General features: G+C 40.5%; 1 protein-coding gene across 1 annotated transcript; it reads right to left on the minus strand.

Moving 5' to 3' along the window:
- Positions 1–2,153: 2,153 nt before the first annotated feature.
- On the minus strand, positions 2,154–16,895 carry CUNH1orf141 (chromosome unknown C1orf141 homolog). The gene is given in 7 exon segments (XM_089518306.1): positions 2,154–3,149; positions 5,493–5,679; positions 8,269–8,398; positions 11,194–11,367; positions 12,893–12,996; positions 14,487–14,656; positions 16,814–16,895. Coding segments are annotated over 7 exon segments (1,842 nt in total). The 5' UTR covers position 16,895.
- Positions 16,896–17,684: the final 789 nt, after the last annotated feature.

Raw genomic sequence — 17,684 nt, forward strand, 5'->3', positions numbered from 1 at the left:
AAGAAGGATGGATTTATATTTATATGAATAGCTTTTTTTGTTTTTGTTTTGGAACACACTCCCTCAGAGTGTAGTGGAGTCTCCCTCCTTGGAGGTCTTAAAGCAGAGGCTGGATGGCCATCTGTTGGGGATGTTTTGATTGAGATTTCTTGCATGGCAGAAAGGGGTTGGACAGGATGGCCCTTAGGGCAGGGACATAGCTAGGATTTTAGGAAGGGGGGGTCCAGACTAAGTGCCACCATTATAATGGGGCTTGGGTGCGGTGGCGCAGCAGCACACACCATTCATTTTTCTAATGGAAGGGGGGGGGTCCAGACCCCAAGAACCCCCCCCCCCCCCTTGGCTACGTCCCTGCTTAGGGTCTCATCCAATTCTCTGATTCTATGTTGTCACCATCCTGTGCAGTTTTGTACCTATTTACCTTCCCCCTGAAAAAAATGTGCAGCCATGTGAATCCATGCAAAACAGATGGATGGTCGAATGTTTGATAATGCACATCCTTGCAGATACACATGGATATGTTGGTAAAAATTGCAATTCCTTTCTCTCTGAAGTTTGAGGAGCTTTTGAGGGGGAGCTGCAAAAAGCCCAAATCCATCTGAATCACATGTGGAGGGATTGCTTTCTGTCTGAATAGAATAAGGAGTATTTAAAGTGTATAGCAAGCCCTAGGTCACCAGAATAAGGCACCTTTCATTGAAACATTGCAGTGAAGGCAACAGGGAAACATACCATAATTTGGTGCCATTCCCTAAGTTCAGGCAGCATATGCACCTGGAGAGGCCTTCTGAAGAAGAGTTTAACAAATGGAAGTTTATGTCTATCAAGTGCAAAGGTGCCAGTCTGCTTCAGATTTTAAAATCCACGATCTTGAATCATACTTGTCAGTGGAAGCTTCTCAGTAATATGGAGGGGGCACCTATAACGGCATCTATGGTTTACTTATTCTGAGAGAGTATACTACAGTTATGGAGTCTGTTACCATTTATTTACCATATGACTCCTTCCTATGGAATTTTTTGATCTCTAATCTGATTTGAAGGTACTTAGGACTTATCATTCACAGCTTTTAAACCACCATTCATGTTTGAAAATACTGTCTTTGGCAATACCTATCACACATGTTTCTGTCTTATCACTGCCTTGCCCTCAAAGTGTTGCTAGAGCACACCTTGTCACCGATAGGGAAAACCTGTCAATAAGTTCCCAAATGTGCTTCTGTAGCATTAGTCCTCAGATGCAATAGGTTCCACCCACGGCAGTTCTGGTACTAGGCAGTAACCTGGAGTCAGTGTCTCCTTCGCTTCCCCTCCCTCTTACTACTTCCACGCAGGATGTTTTCCTTTTCAACAACTTTATTTTATTTTATTTTATTTTATTTAAAAATCATATTAGCATACCTCCAGAACTGCATTAATTTTTTTTAAAAAAATTAAAAACCCTGAAAGGCACACTGGGTAGGGCAAAGGGCAGGAAGGCAATGCAGAAAACAGCACGAGGGCTCAATCACACTATTGAAGAGATGTGTAATATGGTATGGTCCCAAACTGGTATGTATCCAGTTCCTTTTACTAACAAGATCAGGGGGAAGAATGGGGCTCATGTGATGAATTCCCTAGAATTCTTTCTTGTTGACAGCTCTAGTACTGTATATAGTTCAGGGTACGTGTGTGTGTGTAAATGTGTTCGCGTGCTATGGCTGTCTAACAGAACTGTAAGTACCTTGCCAAACTACACATCCCAGGATTCCACAGGACAGAGCCATGACAGTTAAAAGTGGCATCAAATTGCTTTTAATAGCACCACTGGGTAGTGCAGATACATTCACAGCCTTAGTTACCCTTTTGAAAATGAGACTACCTCTGCCAACACAACATCACATTTTGTCATGTTGTAGTGAAACACTAGATGGCACACAACATCCTAGAAAGAATCCTTTAGCATATCTCAATATTCTGCCTGAAAACTACTATATTGTTAATAATAAAAACCCAATACATCTCCCTTCCAGTTTGCAATCATTCTGCACTATACCAAGGCAAGTAATCTGGAGAAAGCCATTCTTGCAAACTTTATTGGCCGTGCTGAAAGTGCTCCACACAACAACTGTAATTTCATAGGCTGAGGCACAGTTCTCTTCATGATGTCTATTTCTACAAATTGTCATTAAAGTCCTGCATGCTCTGATCTCTATGGGATTCAGTGGTTTCAAACTGTGCTGTTGGTATACTTATAACTTCTGAGTGAGTGGGCATAATGTACTGTTCTTGGGAACGCGTAGCCCTATTACCTAGTTTCTGGAACCTAAGACTGAAGCCCTTTAGTGATGCTGATGAGGTAAGTCTTCTCCTTGAGCCCTTTCTGCCTTCTTGGATTAGAGCTTTTCTCTGCAGTGCTATGAGTTCTATGTCAGCTGGCCTGTTTCCATCCTGGAAGGGTCTCTGGTCAAACATATCCTGGTGACACTCGAAAGATTTGTTGGTCTCACCGGGGTTGGTTTTAGTGGGATCATATATTGGTGAGACTTCATCGCCAGGCCTGTGGATTGGAAGTGGCTTTGAGATGGGTATGTAGTCCACAAAAATCATTCTACCTTTCCTACGGACATCTTCAACAGAATTTATTGGAAGTTGGGATTTCATTCTTGAAATGAGACTGCTAGATGAAGTGTCTGGGTATTCAGCACTTTTAAGATTCACTCCCTGTATCATAAGTGTATCTTTGCTAAATGTAGGCATATTCCATGTGCTATTCCTCTCTGTTACAATGTTACTGTTAATAGTTCTAGTCACACTTGCACCAGTTTTCTGAACAAATTGTGTCTCTTTCTTAGAACTTGCACAGACATCGCAGCGTGCTTTCTCCACAGATAAAATCTGAATGGTAATGCGTTTTGGTTTCCCAGACAATGTGGGCTTTTTCTTCCTTTTTACAGTTAGATTAGGAGGAGGAGGTTTTTTACTTCCAATTATTGTAATGGATTCATTGTAGTTATTTTGTAGAACAGGATTTAGATGCATACAACCTTCACCCCTCTTATTCATGTCGTAAAATGCTTTATTTCTATATAAAGCAAGCCATCGATTTAGAACATAATTCTCCATGTATCCTCCATTGTGAATAAAGATGGGAAATGATTCACTCATTTTCTAGAAAGGGAAAGAAGAGGATATTAAAATCTTTCACACCAAGCAGGAGGAGACAACTCTGGTTGAAATTCATATGCTCGGCTATACTATTACCAGTACCTATTGAAACTTAAACATATTTGTCCCTTGGTATCCACTACGGTTTAGTTTCAGGACCCCCCATGGATACCAAAATCCTTGGATGCTCAAGTCTCATTAAATACAACAGCATAATAAAATGGCATCCCTTATATAAAGTGTCAAAATCAAACTCTCCAATATTTTCAAATGATGGATGGTTGAATCCATGGATAAGGAATCCATGGGTACAAAGAGCTGACTGTAATTTTAAAACAGCATTTGTCACTTACTTCATAAATGCTTATATGTTAGATTTCAAGGAGCACAGACTGCCATTTTAACCCCACAGAAACCCCAGGAGGAAGGCTGTGAAATGTTGATTTCTGCAAAGCCACATACGTAGCATCAGACAAGCAAGGATGTACAGTAGAGTAGATAACTATGAAAGGAGTCAGGAAAAATAAATAAGCTTACAAGTTATTCAGGCTTAAGCACTAGTGCTCATCCTATATTTTTCAATAAAACTTATCTTTGATTTCAACTTAGCTAGCCCAACCCTATAAACCAACATGGTGCAGTGATTTCAGTGTTGGCCTAGGACTCTGGAAGACCAGAGTATGAATCCCTACTAGGTGACCTTGAGCAAATTGTATTCTCTCAGCCTTAGAGAAAGGCAACCTCTGAGCAAATCTTGCCAAGAAAACCCCATGACAGGTTCACCTTAGGGTCACAGTAAGCTGGAAGTGACTTGAAGGCACACAACAACAACAACAACAGTATTAAATTATGGAGAAATGTATTTCATTACATTTAGGACAACATGTTTAGCCCCAATCCCTGTTAAAGGTCATATTAACATCAGTCGCAGCTGGTGACTCTGATGTCAGGGGAATGGTGAATCTGCATTCTGTTTTGGTGAGAACTGTGAAGCTACTTTCCAAGGTCCTGGATGTCAGGGGTTTTCAGGGAGTTAGCCAAGGTAGTGAATCTGCCCCCACATAGATAAAGCACCTTAAATAGCAACATTATTGTCTACACTGATACCTAGAGTGGATCCACTGCCCCACTGACGTTAGAGCCACCAATTACCACTGATTATTATTGGAGGACAACAGATACACAATGTGATGACAACAGGTTGTTGCTGTTAATTGCCATCAATTCAGCTTCAACTTACAGTGACCCTATGAACGAGAGACCTCCAGGTCATCCTGTCATCAACAGCACAGGTCTTGCAGACTAAGGGCAGTGGCTTCTTTAATTGATTCTATCCATCTGGCATGCGGTCTTCCTCTTTTCCTATTGACCTCCACCTTACCAAGCATTATCCTTTTTTCTAGTGAGTCATTTCTCCTTATGATATAGCCAATTCAGTTGTCATCTTGTTTTCTAGAAGGAATTCAGGCTTGATTTGCTCTAGGACTCATTGATTGCTCTTTTTGGCTATCCACAGTATCCGTATAACCAGTGGTGTCATTGGGCAGGTGCAGGGGGTGTGAACCACACAAGAGACACCCCAAAGAAGGAGCGACACCTGATGAGGCCCTCCTCCCACTGCAGCTTCATCGCCAGCCCAACTCTTTCCCCAGAGAGGGAGCTCAGGTGGCAGCAAGTTTGACGGTGGGGCAAGTACACCCCTCATGGCTTCATTGCTGGCCTGGCTCTTTCCTCAGGGAGGAAGCAGAGGTGGCAGTGAGGGCAGCAGGTAAACAAGGCAGCAGGAGGGGATGTCCTCACCAAGCCTGGTGACACTTCTTCATACAACTTTTCTCTAGCACCACATTTCAAATGAACTGATTCTCTTCTCACAGAGATCAGGTTTCTTCACTGCCCACTGTTCACAACCATACACAGATATATGATGGCATGGACAATCCTAACTTTAGTATTCAGTGATATATCTTAACACTTCAGGATTTTGTCTAGCTGCCCTTCCAAGTCCTAATCCTAGACAATAATAGTACAGATGGGGAATCATATAGCCCCCCAGATGTTCTTTTGTTGCAGTTCCCATAAGCCCTAGCACTGGCAATAGGCAATGGTGAAGAATGCTAAGTGATGCAATCCAACAACTTCTGAAGGGCCACTTCATTCCTGCCTCTGACAAAGAACATCAGGATTTGACAGCATATTACCGTCAGTATTTGAGTTACTAAAGCAACCAGAAAAACTGCATCTCAGACAAAAGGAATGGGATGTTTTTAAGGCAATAGCTTCAACTAGTTTACAGAATCTTTATAACACTTGTTAAACAGTTAGAGATGAAGGGGAAGAAGATATTACCACGGGAATTTGGCTTTTTGCTTTTGGACTGCCAACTCTGATTACTTTGGCATTTGGTTTCTCTATTTCATCTTCAATGCACAAAGGGACTGGGAGTTTCTTCTTTTTCAGAAGTGTGTCCTCAGAGTGGATAAAAGTCTTCTCAGTCTTTTCTCCTTCATTGGTTAAATTATCTTTGAGAAGACTGCTTTAAAAACAAAGGTGTTAATCATAAGCAGGCACCCACTATTTAAATAAACAATACTGCCAATAGTTCCAACAACATTATGTCATATTTTAAAAATAACTCATTGAAGGAATAGCTTTTGCCAAACCACCAGAGTGATTACCAACATGGTATCCTCCAAAAGTACGGTGAGCCTGAAACTAGAGAAGGAGTTGCCGTAGTATAAATCATCATCACCATGATCAACAACAACAGTATGTTTATGAAAAGTGACTATGTAACACTTTTGAGACTAACTGTGTGAAAGTAGCTGTAGCATAAGCTTTCAAAGACCCAGGTTTACTTTCTCAGACCAAAGTCTATGAACTCTTTCTCATGGCAAAAAGTGACGGGAGCATAGCAGTTGCTCCAGTCACTATCGCACAATTGCTTGAAGATTATCAGACAACATTGGATGAAATAAAAATATTCACATTATAATCCCATGAATAAAGAGTAATTTTAGCGCCATGTGAAAGAGTCCTATGAAAGCTTATACTACAACTTCTTTCACACAGTCTCATGCTTCAAGATTCCTTTGCATACTGATATTCCAGACTAACATGGTTATGTCTCTGAATAGTATCGTTGGTCTTTTATTCACTTCACATAGGAAAACAATAGGCCAGACACCTTTTGAAGGATTATGTAATCCTAACTTTTAAATGTGTCAGTGGTTGTGATTTTTACAAGCTTGTGTAAGGAGGGATCTGGTAGAATTGTAGAAAATGCAAACAATCCTGTTTGTTTGTCTGCACTGCCATGGACAGGTTTACAGATTACTTAGTATACAGACACAGCTTGCACCCACATTATGGGAATGGCCACTGACTGGCTGTGGGATGAGCTGGAAAGCTACCAGCAAAAGCATGCAAACCCCACCACTGGACTGGCTACCTCCAAAATGCTAGCAGAATGTTATAGTCCATGACCTTTAAGCAGGGTCTTGGCCATTCTTTTAAAACAAATAAAATAAATCTGACATTGTCATTCAGTCTATGGGCTTGTCTGTATGGATGATTTACCCCCAAATCCCCCCTGGACTCATTGGATCCTGTTTACATGATGCGTGGCCAAACTCCCAAATCAGGTCCATACTCTTTTCATGACACCAGCACCTGATTCAGGTCTACTTCCCCACAACCCACATTTAAATAACTCACCTTTTGGTGTGTGTTTTTGGCTCTTTGCAGTGATGGAGTGTCTATTTTTTCACTTGGAGTCCCTGCAAACTGCACAGTGCCAGTGCTGTGGGCAAACATCATTCTCAGGTCAGAATGAGGCACCCAGTGTCAATAGCATGGCTGGGCATCTTGTTCTGACCTCAGCAGCAGCACCAGTCGATGAATGGGTACTGCATGAGAAGGCAGCCACCTGTTGTTCACTGCAACAGCCAAAAACTCACTATAAAACAGAGCTGGTAAGGGGCAAATCTGGGGCAAATTGAGGGCCAGAATACTCCAGGGGCAGCCTAGAGTGTCCGTGTCAACCCACCCTCTGTTTGCCAAAAAACATAGACAAGGGGCTCACTTTGTCCACTGCTGCTGCTCTGCCTACGGGAATTAGACACTGCATGACCATTCTCAAGATCTTATGTCACCCAGTACGTCCTACTCCCAGCAATGCCTAAGTATTGCAGATTATACTTTTAAGCAATTTTAAAAGCCACACATTGAGGAAGCACACTAGAGCTTTGTATGTTCAGCTGGTAATTTCAACCTCCCTAAGTATACCATAGGGACAGTAGCAGAGGAACTCAGAGGCAAGCTTGGATGTGTTCTAAAAATTTGATAAGACCTACTAGAAGATAGTGAGCTAGCGTGGTGTCCCAAGCTGGCTCCAGTTGAGTGTTAGACTACGACTTTGGAAAATAGGGTTCAAATCCATGCTCAGCCAAACCCAGTGAGTAACCTTAGGAGAGTCACATTCTATCAGCTGTTGTTGTTGTTGTTGTCTGCCTTCATTTCGATCTCAACCCATGGTAACCCTGCTGATGAGATATCTCCAATCTCCAGCCCCCCCCCCCCTTTACATTTGCTACATGTTTACAGTCAGGGAAAATGAGAGGTGGTAGTGAAGAAGGGGAAAAACATGCTGCTGCAGCCACGGGTAAGGAATCCTAACCAAAACACCATTTATAAAAAAGCAGAAAGGGATAACATAGCACTTATAAAATACACTGCTCATGAATGAGATGACAGAATGCTTAGCAATATTGGTTAATTTGGAGGTCCAGGTGTGGCCATTGTGTTAACATTCAGAGACCTCATCCACTTTCAAAGAACAAAACAGGATTTTATGCACGTTTAAAGTATATTGCCATATCCTGTTACTAAGAATAACACATTCTACAACAAACATGTTACTAAATATGAAAGAATTAGAGTTTTTTGTGGGTTTTTCAGGCTATGTGGTCATGTTCTAGAACATGGCCACATAGCCCAACCCACCCACCCCCCCAAAAAACAACAACTATGGATGCTGGCCATGAAAGCCTTCAACTTCAAATTAGATAGAGTGTTAATGCTTTATAACAGGAAGTTTAAGTTACTGTTATGAATAGTTAGTTACCTTCCATTCAGGGCATCTGATAAGTTACCATTTGGACAGAATTTGACTTTTCTCTCCTGTCCCAGATCCTGAGGGCCTTGATTTCTTCCCACATCAGTAACAGTGGATTTTTCTGTTGATAAATAATCATCTGAAATGACAATGAGTTTGATGGTCGCTTACCACTGCAATGATTCAAACGAGAAAGAAAGAAAGAAAGAAAGAAAGAAAGAAAGAAAGAAAGAAAGAACCTGTAATCACAGTTAAGGGATTAGATGAAATGGAGAAGACATGTTACAGGAAAGCACATTAATAAGTGTGTGGTTGGTCAGAGAGCTGATTGAAATGTTAACATTACCTGGGCAACTTGGAGCATTAGTAAGTGTCTTGCCACATGAACCAGAAAACAAAAACAAAACACTGCTGTCTGATAGCTGCTAGTGAGGATAGGGAGCATTTCCATATGTGCAGGGCCTATCTATATGACAGACAGTTTATAAACATTGTGGTCATGTGCAGCTTTGTTTACATTAATATGGGGTGTGCTGAGGTCCACAAAGTAAATATGGGTTGGGGGCAGCAAAATCACTACAGAAATATATGTACGTGTACACTAATTCTTCTACAGTTGGTGGCTGCCTCAAGTAGTATGTCCTGTCCAGATCATTCTTGGAATTGGATGATGAAGAGACAAAATAAAAGGGTAGGGAGGAAAACCCCAAGACACAATGTCTTTCAAAATTAAAAATGAGTAAGTTTTATTCTGTGTTATAACCCCTAGGGTACTAAAATATATATCTGGTGGTAGTATGGGAAGGGAGGAATGTCATGTGTCTTGTGAGTTTTAGAACTGGGAAAACTACTTTTCTCCTCCCCACACACAGATTCAGTCCCAGTTAAGTGCTGTTTGTACAGGAATCAGAGCTAGTCAGTCCAGCCTTTGCAATTAAAACTATTAAAAACCTATAACACAGTTACAGTTTCTTCAACTGTCATTGGTTTCTCACTGTGATGGTTCCATCACTGCAGGACTAATCAGATGTGTGTGATGCATGTTGAACCAGTCTGCTGTTTAAATAACACCCATTGTTGTTGTCAGGGGTTTTATTTATTTATTTATTTATTTCTGTCCTTTATTTTTCTCCCACCTTTTTCCTCTGTGGCCATTGTCAGTTGGTCCTGAGTACTTTGCAGTTCTGCAGTGAAATAATTGGTGATTTGTGGCTGGAAAAAATGTGATAAAACAAATTCATATATCATTCCTAGTAATGGTAGCAATAGCAATAGCAGCTTCATTTATATATCGCTTCATACCACACTGAGCAGTCTCTAAGCAGTTTACAACTGTAAGCTAATTGTCCCCAACAATCTGGGTACTTATCCTAGCAACCTCTGAAGGATGCAAGCCTGAGTTGACCCAGAGCCCTTGACTGGGATTGGACTCACAACCTTGTGGTTTGTGAGTGAGTGGCTGCAGACAGGGCATTTTACTACTGTGCCCCCAGGGTATTCTGTGATACAAAGGTGCTAGACTATACAGTACTTGTGCACAGTAAGGAACATACAGTGAATTTATTTTGATCCTATAATACTGTGGTTGGATGTTATGAAGAAGGCAGCAAATTGACGGCCCGTCTTTTAATAGAGGCAAAATTCCTAATTTCAGGAACATGAAAAATTCTGGCTATTATCTTAAGGATATGGGAAATACTTACTATAAGAGCTCATATCAATTAAAGGCTATCATTAATCTCGCATTCAATGACTTTTATAGAAAACTATAATGCAATCTAAGGATGCGTCTGCATTGCAAATAATAGTTTGACAATACTTTAACTGCCATGGCTCCATCCTATGGAATCCTGGGATTTGTAGTTTGTTTTGGTTCCAGAGCTCTCTGACAGAAAAGACATCTTACAAAACTACAAATCCCAGAATTATATAACTTTGAGCCATGTTAATTAAAGTGGTGTCAAACTTCATTAATTCTTCAGTGCAGATAAATCTGATTAATCCAAGTCTAAGAATACAAAATATAATAAGATAATCAGTTAAACAGGCACAGAAGCCTCACTTTTTTCTTTGTTCAGGGATGAACTTTATTCAGCTCCTGGACTTTGCTTTTGCAGCCCCTCAAAGCTGATCACTGGAACAAAGGTGTTGTTCCTAACAAACATCAGAGGGCCAGATCCTCACTGGAGCTACCGTGCACATAGGAAAGGTTTAATCTCCCACATCCCCAGTCCATGAACAGAACCATTTGCATTGTTTTGAGCTCCTTAGAGGAAAGATGGAGGTATAAAGGTAATAAATTAAATACATAAATTCAGCCCACCTACCCCACATGATGGCCCAAAAATTATAAGGAAGGGAAACTCTGTTGGTATGCAGAGTCCTGCTCTCTCTTTTTCTTAAAAGCAACTGCACATAGGGAGAATGATGGAGGGGGAAAAACAGCTGTTCAGAAGGTTGAAACTCACTGATCCACCTGCCAATACACACACTATGGTCTTGATCCAAATAATGCACCAGCCCACTTACTTGGATGGAAGGAAGGCTGCATGCCACATATATAATGTATTACATTCTGTTGAATAAATAATTTTTGTTGTTGTTGTTGTTGTTGTTGTTGCATGCCTTCTAGTAATTTCTGAGCTAAGGTGACCCTATCATGGGGTTTTCTTGGCAAGATTTCTTCAGAGGGGGTTTGCCCTTGCCTTCTTCTGAGGCCTACAGAGTGTGACTTGCCCAACGTTACCCATGCCATTTCTATGGCTGAGCACAGATTTGAACTCTGATCTGCAGAGTCATAGTCCAACACTCAAACCACTACACTGGGTATATATTTGTTACAGGGTTCTTTTATATGTGCATCCAAGAAAAACGTTTTATCTTATTATTCCTAATAATTTTGATGTCAAGTTCCCATTGATTCATTGGGTCTACTCTTGTTGAGACACATGATAAGCTGTTGTTTTATGTACGTAGCTTAGAAATGGCTGATCACATAACTTACCTCGGGTACTCTTTTCTTCTGAACCTCCATGGCAGAATGAGCAGGTTTAAGCTTTGGCTTTAGCTTCAGGATCATAAAGCCTCCATCTAAAGCCTGAAGGTTACCTTTAAATATGTATATATACTATGAAACAAAATAGTAATAATTCCATTTATACTGTATAGGATTTTGCCTAATGGATAAACTTCCAAATTCAAATATTGGTTTGTCTTCAAAAAAATAGTATTGTAAGACTTGAGTGCAAGCCCAGAGATATCTCTACAAACTCAGTACATACACCTGGAATGAGATAGAATGGAGAAAAGGGGCACAATTGGCTGGATGGAGCTGATGTATATGTGTATATCTGTTACAATATGTGGCAATTGGTAGCTTCCATATCAATGGGAAAGGAATTTCAACATGCCAGTATGTGAGTTACCCACCAAATGTGTAAAATCCAAAATCTAAAGTCCATAGACGAGAAATCTTTATTATAAGCAGAGGGCGGGGGGGGGGGGGCATCATTATGCTAGGTTTTGAAACTCTTGGGCTTCCTCATAAGGGAAAGATTGTTTTTCAAAATCAACCAATGCAGAAAAAGAAAGGGGACTATTGACGTCACAGTTCTGCATCTTTTTGCAGAATGTTTCTGCAGACAGAAAGTTCAGGCTCTATCTCCACCATTCCCAAAAGAGAGACAGAATGGTCACAGGGAAAAGCTCATAAACACAGGTAATACAGTGTCCATTACAGCCAGTAATGATTCACCTCTTCTTTTAGAGGAAAGGGTGTTATAAATATTATTATTATTATTATTATTATTATTATTATTATTATTATTATTATTATTATTATTCCTGCTTTGACCCTGTCCTCTGTGACAATAAAAGTCCCTATGTTGGCAGAGTTCAGTGATCCTGTACTGTCAAGCTCTGGAAATAAATTTAGGTGTCGTGAGAAGAAGGCATGTCAACAGAAGACAATTAAGACTGTTTTTGAAAATCAAGTACCCATATTTGCAATTGTATTAGGTATCCTCAGATTCCAAAAATTCATGAGTAGCCATGAAGACCATTTTTTAAAAAATCCCCCCAAACTCAAAATACAAATTTTCAGTAAATAAGTACTACGTTAAGGTTCAAAAACAGTATAGAAGAATGAGGACTGTGCAGAGATAGTTGGTGGCTTCCATGCCAATGGGATGATGAATCTGTTCTTAGTCTAAAGGTTCAAGGAACTATGCAAGGTGCTGAGCATTTTCTGAAATAGATTCAGCACCTTGTATATGCCTTTACATTTTGGACTCAAGCTTGGAAATTAACTATCCCCAGAGGCATGGGAGATCTCAGACACCACTGGATACAACATATTTCCAAAAATATCTTTAATTCATCCTTGTTGATATACATGAGGGCTAAGAAACGTTAGTGCCCTGCCACTCCTGCTTCCGCTAGCAAGGTTTAGCATAGGCTTTGCCAGTACCAGATCTTGTCACTTTTAAGTTTTGCTCTCCAGTCCTGAGAACTAGGATTTGCCTACTAAGAACTGGGTAATGCTAGTGGATCCAGATTTCGCTATGTGATAATAATCATTGCAGCAGGAGAAATCTAGAGTTCCTGTTTAAAACCAAAATAATAAAAAACATACCTCTCTGGTCAGTTGGTTTAGATTTCAAGTAGGTTGGAGCACTAAATGGTCTCACACCAGGTTTTCCAGAGTGATTTTTCCTAGTTACTTGTGAAGACATCGGCCTAAGAGTACCAAGATGACCACAAGTGTAAACTACTGTATCATTGTATGGCTAAAACAATTTCCTGGAAAACACCACAGGAAGGAACTATGGCCTAAATCCAATTGCTACTACCAACTAGACTAGACCCATTAAACTGTCAGTGTTTAAATCCCCTTGAATCAACAGTCTAGCAACTGGATTTCATCCTGTTTCCACATTAAGGACAACCATAGAAAATCTTATTAATGAGATCTGGAATGTCAGGTGTAAAGAACTTTTGTGCTAGAAAAAGCTAGTCATGAAGAAGTTGCTTCTACACCATTCTAGAGCAAGGCTAGGAGAGAAAAATGACCCAAATACCAAGCCCTTCTATTTGCATAAACTCTTACGGATGATTAAACTTTCCCATTCCCTGTTTTAAGCTGTTGTTATTTCAGTCATTTTTATCTAAATCAATAACAAAATTATTCAGCTTTAGCATACTGAAATGTAGCCTTTATAATCAGTCAGTCAATCAATATTTCCCATATAACCAGACAGATTTTTTTTAAAAACCCACAATATGCCAATTATGTGGGTAGTTTTAAAGAATGCATTTTGACAGTGCTGGATATGAGAGGTCTTGAAATCAGCTGTGATTTTTATATCATAACTTATATTTTTCCTGTCACTAATAGCCCTTATGACAGAAGTTTTATTTGTGTACTTTTATAAGCTTTGAGGCAGGGTACCTTTCACAAGAAATGCAGCACAAATCCCTTTTCACAGGAATTGCAGCCTGTAATGGTTCTCCAAAACTTTCATGAATGGAAAATGGGACGACAGAGGATTAATCAGGACTGTGTCTGCCAAAACAGGACAGTTGGAGGATATGCTACACTGGTAAAGCGATAGCTGTGTTGGGAGGGATGAGGCTGAAATTTGGGATTTGGAAGGCGATCAAGGATGGGTACCCTTTTTCCAGATTAACAGAAGTTTATGGTACCCCATCCTGCTCCAAAATCTGTTAAGGATTGAAATTACAGAGTCTCATCCTGAATCCAATTTGATAACCCTAGGAAGAATACATAGTCCACAAACAGGCAAAATATGACCTGTGATGGACATGCCACACCCAAGGCCTTTTTGAAGCCCACAAAAGATGCCATCATGTCTCCCCTCCACCATGACTCCTAAGTCATAGGAAGTCATTTTACCATTTCCCACCTCTCTTTTAGGCCTAGGAAAATTCTTTTTAAAATCAGGAAGTAAAACATAAATTGACTCACTAGGCTATTTCCTGGCAGCTATTTAATTTTGCTCCTTAGTTTTGTGGCACAGAGATCACCCCTTCTTCTTTGTGGATCTGCTTGCTAGTTTGCCTAATAATTTACATAGTATAAATATGTTTTAATCAATTCAAGCCCAGTTTTGCTAATGTATAGTAGTTTCTTGCACCACAAAGGAGAAAACAAAGCATAAGTACCAAAAACAAAGAGCAGCTCAAATTGTAAGGAGAACAGGTCTCACCTTTGCCCCTGCTGCACTGTGCTTTGACCATTTTGTATAACATGGTGATAAGATGGAGTTGCTGAAATTGCTGGTTTTACAGGGCCAGATGATTCATATCCCATTTTAAAGTCAAATGTCAATGGAGTTCTCACATAAGGGTTCAACTGTATTTTCCCAAGGCTTTGGCACTATTTTTAAAAAAAACAGACATTGTTTAAAATGCAGGGGTGGCATATGCTATAACATTTCATGTTGAAAACTGGCACACATGCAGACAAGTATTATGCAAGTATGATGAAGATGGCAAAAGTTATTAATGAGAAAGAAATGATGTGTTAGAAGAGGCTGCAGCAATTTGCATTTGCCTGATCATACTGGGTAGGGCAAGAGTTTTTGTTAGAAAGAAAATCTATACATTTTGAAAGTGAGGCCCGGTACAGACTCGCGCTATGCACCAGCCTGCGACCAAAATTAGGGCTTAGGAGAGCAGCGTGCACACTGATGATGTGTCTTATGCGCCACGTCCAATCGCATCGCACATGAGGGGCATCATCATGGTGCGTGAGCATGCCAATGGCACCCATTCTGTGGCGGAAAAAGAAGCCCCTTTTCAGGCTTTTTTTTTTTTGCTCTTTGTGTGTGGTAGCTGCAGCCTGCTTCCGGGGAAGAAAGAGGTGGCATCTTGCCACTCCTTTTTGCCCGTCTGTCGAGCCCCTAAATCACTAATGTAAATAAAAAATAGAAATAAGGAGGATTAGGCAGTAATGGTTGAGATGCAAATACAAATGACAGAAATTTCTTATGATTCTCCTGCTCATACTTTTTTACTGAGGGGTAGCTCTTGCATGCCCTCAACTGGACTAGTTGAGGATGTTCAGGTTCATTAGCCAGGTGAAGCAATTGCCTCATATGGCAGGACAGCAGGATCCCTGCTCCCTGGTTTTTCCTCCTGAGTTCCTTGGCCATTTCCTTCTGTCAAAGGATGAATCTGTGTGTGTCACAGTGTTGGTTTTGCACCTCATAAATTAGAGTGCTACCCTAAGGTGTGGTCCAAAACATTGTTTGATCACTTGTGTTGAAGTAATTTGAATTGAATTGAAGTCAATTTGAAAAGTCCTCCTCTGTGTTGTCAGTCTGAGAAAGCCTGACAACACAAAAAATGCATTTTATCAGCTGCTAAAAGGAGAGTAGGGATGGGACCATCCTGGTCTCTCTAGGGAGGGAGTTCCAGAGCCTGAACGCAGCCACTGAGGAGGCTTGTTCCCACCAAAGGAGCCTAAGAGGGTGGTGGGATAGAAAGAAGGGCCTTTCCAAATGATCTTACAATTCTAATGGGCTCATAAAGGGAGATACAATCTTTCAGATTTCCCCCAACCTTCATATAGATTCTGCCAAGCAATGGGGCCAGAGAGTGAATCTGAGACTTGGGTAAATTTCTCACTATCTCATATTTCACATTAGGGAAGCCTATGGGCCACATGCAACCCGTGGAGCCTCCCAGTCTCTCCAGACTGCCAGTTAACAAAAATATTCCAAGGTGATTTTTCACCTTAGCCCCCCACCCCATCCTGAAAATGGCTCAAAACTATTGCAGGTCATAGTGGCTTTTCCTCCTATACCCTTCAAGGCCCCTCATACCTCAAAAACTCTCCCAAAGCAAACCAAAACCCAAAATACATCACCTCCAGTTGTAAGATGTGCATGTGCAGTCTGCTGAGGGGTAGGGCATGAAAATTAGTTCCATCTCCTCCTCAGTTGCCCACCTCTGCCTTACGCTATGGGAGGGTATCAGTCCATCCATCCATCTGTACACCAACCCAACCAGCCTACAGATATCCTATCTACTGCATACATTTTGCTGCAAGGACATTGCACAAACAGGGAAGCACACATATATTCAAATGAAGATGTTATCCTAGGATACTACACATAAGCTTGAGCTTTACTCTTATACACCCATAATCCATATAAAGAGTGTACAGTGGGGATGCCTGAAATGACACTTAGGAACCAGATTAATAATTAATTTTTCACTGGGGCTTGGTTGAAATTCATGGCATTGCAAGAGTGAAACATTAGTTTCAAAGGTAATTCATAACACTTCCTGTTGCTTATTTACTCTAAAGGCATCAGATCCCATCTGGTCTTGGAAACTAATCAGGATCAACCCTGGTTAGTACTTGGATGGGAGACAGCTAATGGATACCAGGTGCTGTAGGCTACATTTCTCAGGAAGGAACTGACAAAACCACCTCTAACTATTCCTTACCAAAGAAAACCATATGAAATTCATGGGGTCACCATATGTTGATAGAAGACACATATAGATGGGCATACACACTTACCTCAATCATATCATATTTTCTCAGTCTTTTCTTTTCATACTGCTTCATAACATCAAGTTTTAACAGTACTCTTTGAGCCATGTTTCCTATTCATTCCTTAAGGAAACAGACATTGGAGGCGGGGGGGGGGGGGGGGAGAAAGAAAGAAAGATAAAGGAAAAATGTGTAACAAGAATGACTCTGATGCACTAAGGAATGCAAAACTGCCATCTCTTTTAGGAATACTGCATTCAGTCTGGTTCACCTGTCTACAAATGTATTCAGTCGTGCAGTATAAACATTATATCTAACATTATATCTATTCATTAATGCCAAGGATTGATGTTGATATACAGAAAGCTCAATGCACTGAATTTATTGTATGAGAAATTAAATGGACAATGAAAATACCCAGCTTGGAAGGACTGTTTCAGAGCTGGGATAAGTGCATCAAGTCAAAAGACAAAGGTGGAAGTAAACAAGACAGCATATCTGCCTCCCATTATTGTTGGCAACACCAGTAAAATAAGTCAGCCTCTAAGACTGGAAACCAGATGGACTTAGGGAGGGGAATGACTTGGAGAGAAGAGCTAAGTTGACAAATTCAGCACCTATCTTCCACCTGTCACTTTTCCATATGAATAACACCAAGACTTGGCATGTACATTTTGGGAAAGTGGGTTGTTCGAAACAGTCTTCTGCTACTGTATGCATATCTGCCCTTCAGCATCTAATCATGTTTTGACATCCTCAGTTTTCCTCGATGAGATTTGAACTTCACTAATTCTGATGGATGACTATTATTCTAACCACATCATGTACAGTATAACTCAGAAAATGATGTGGTTACACTGCTCATATTATGAGCACTGATCATGTTATCTAGAGTCAC

The sequence above is a fragment of the Sceloporus occidentalis genome, unplaced genomic scaffold (genome assembly GCF_023333645.1).
Source record: "Sceloporus occidentalis isolate IW3139 unplaced genomic scaffold, rSceOcc1.0.p SCAF_3, whole genome shotgun sequence".
Taxonomy (NCBI): Eukaryota; Metazoa; Chordata; class Lepidosauria; order Squamata; family Phrynosomatidae; genus Sceloporus; species Sceloporus occidentalis.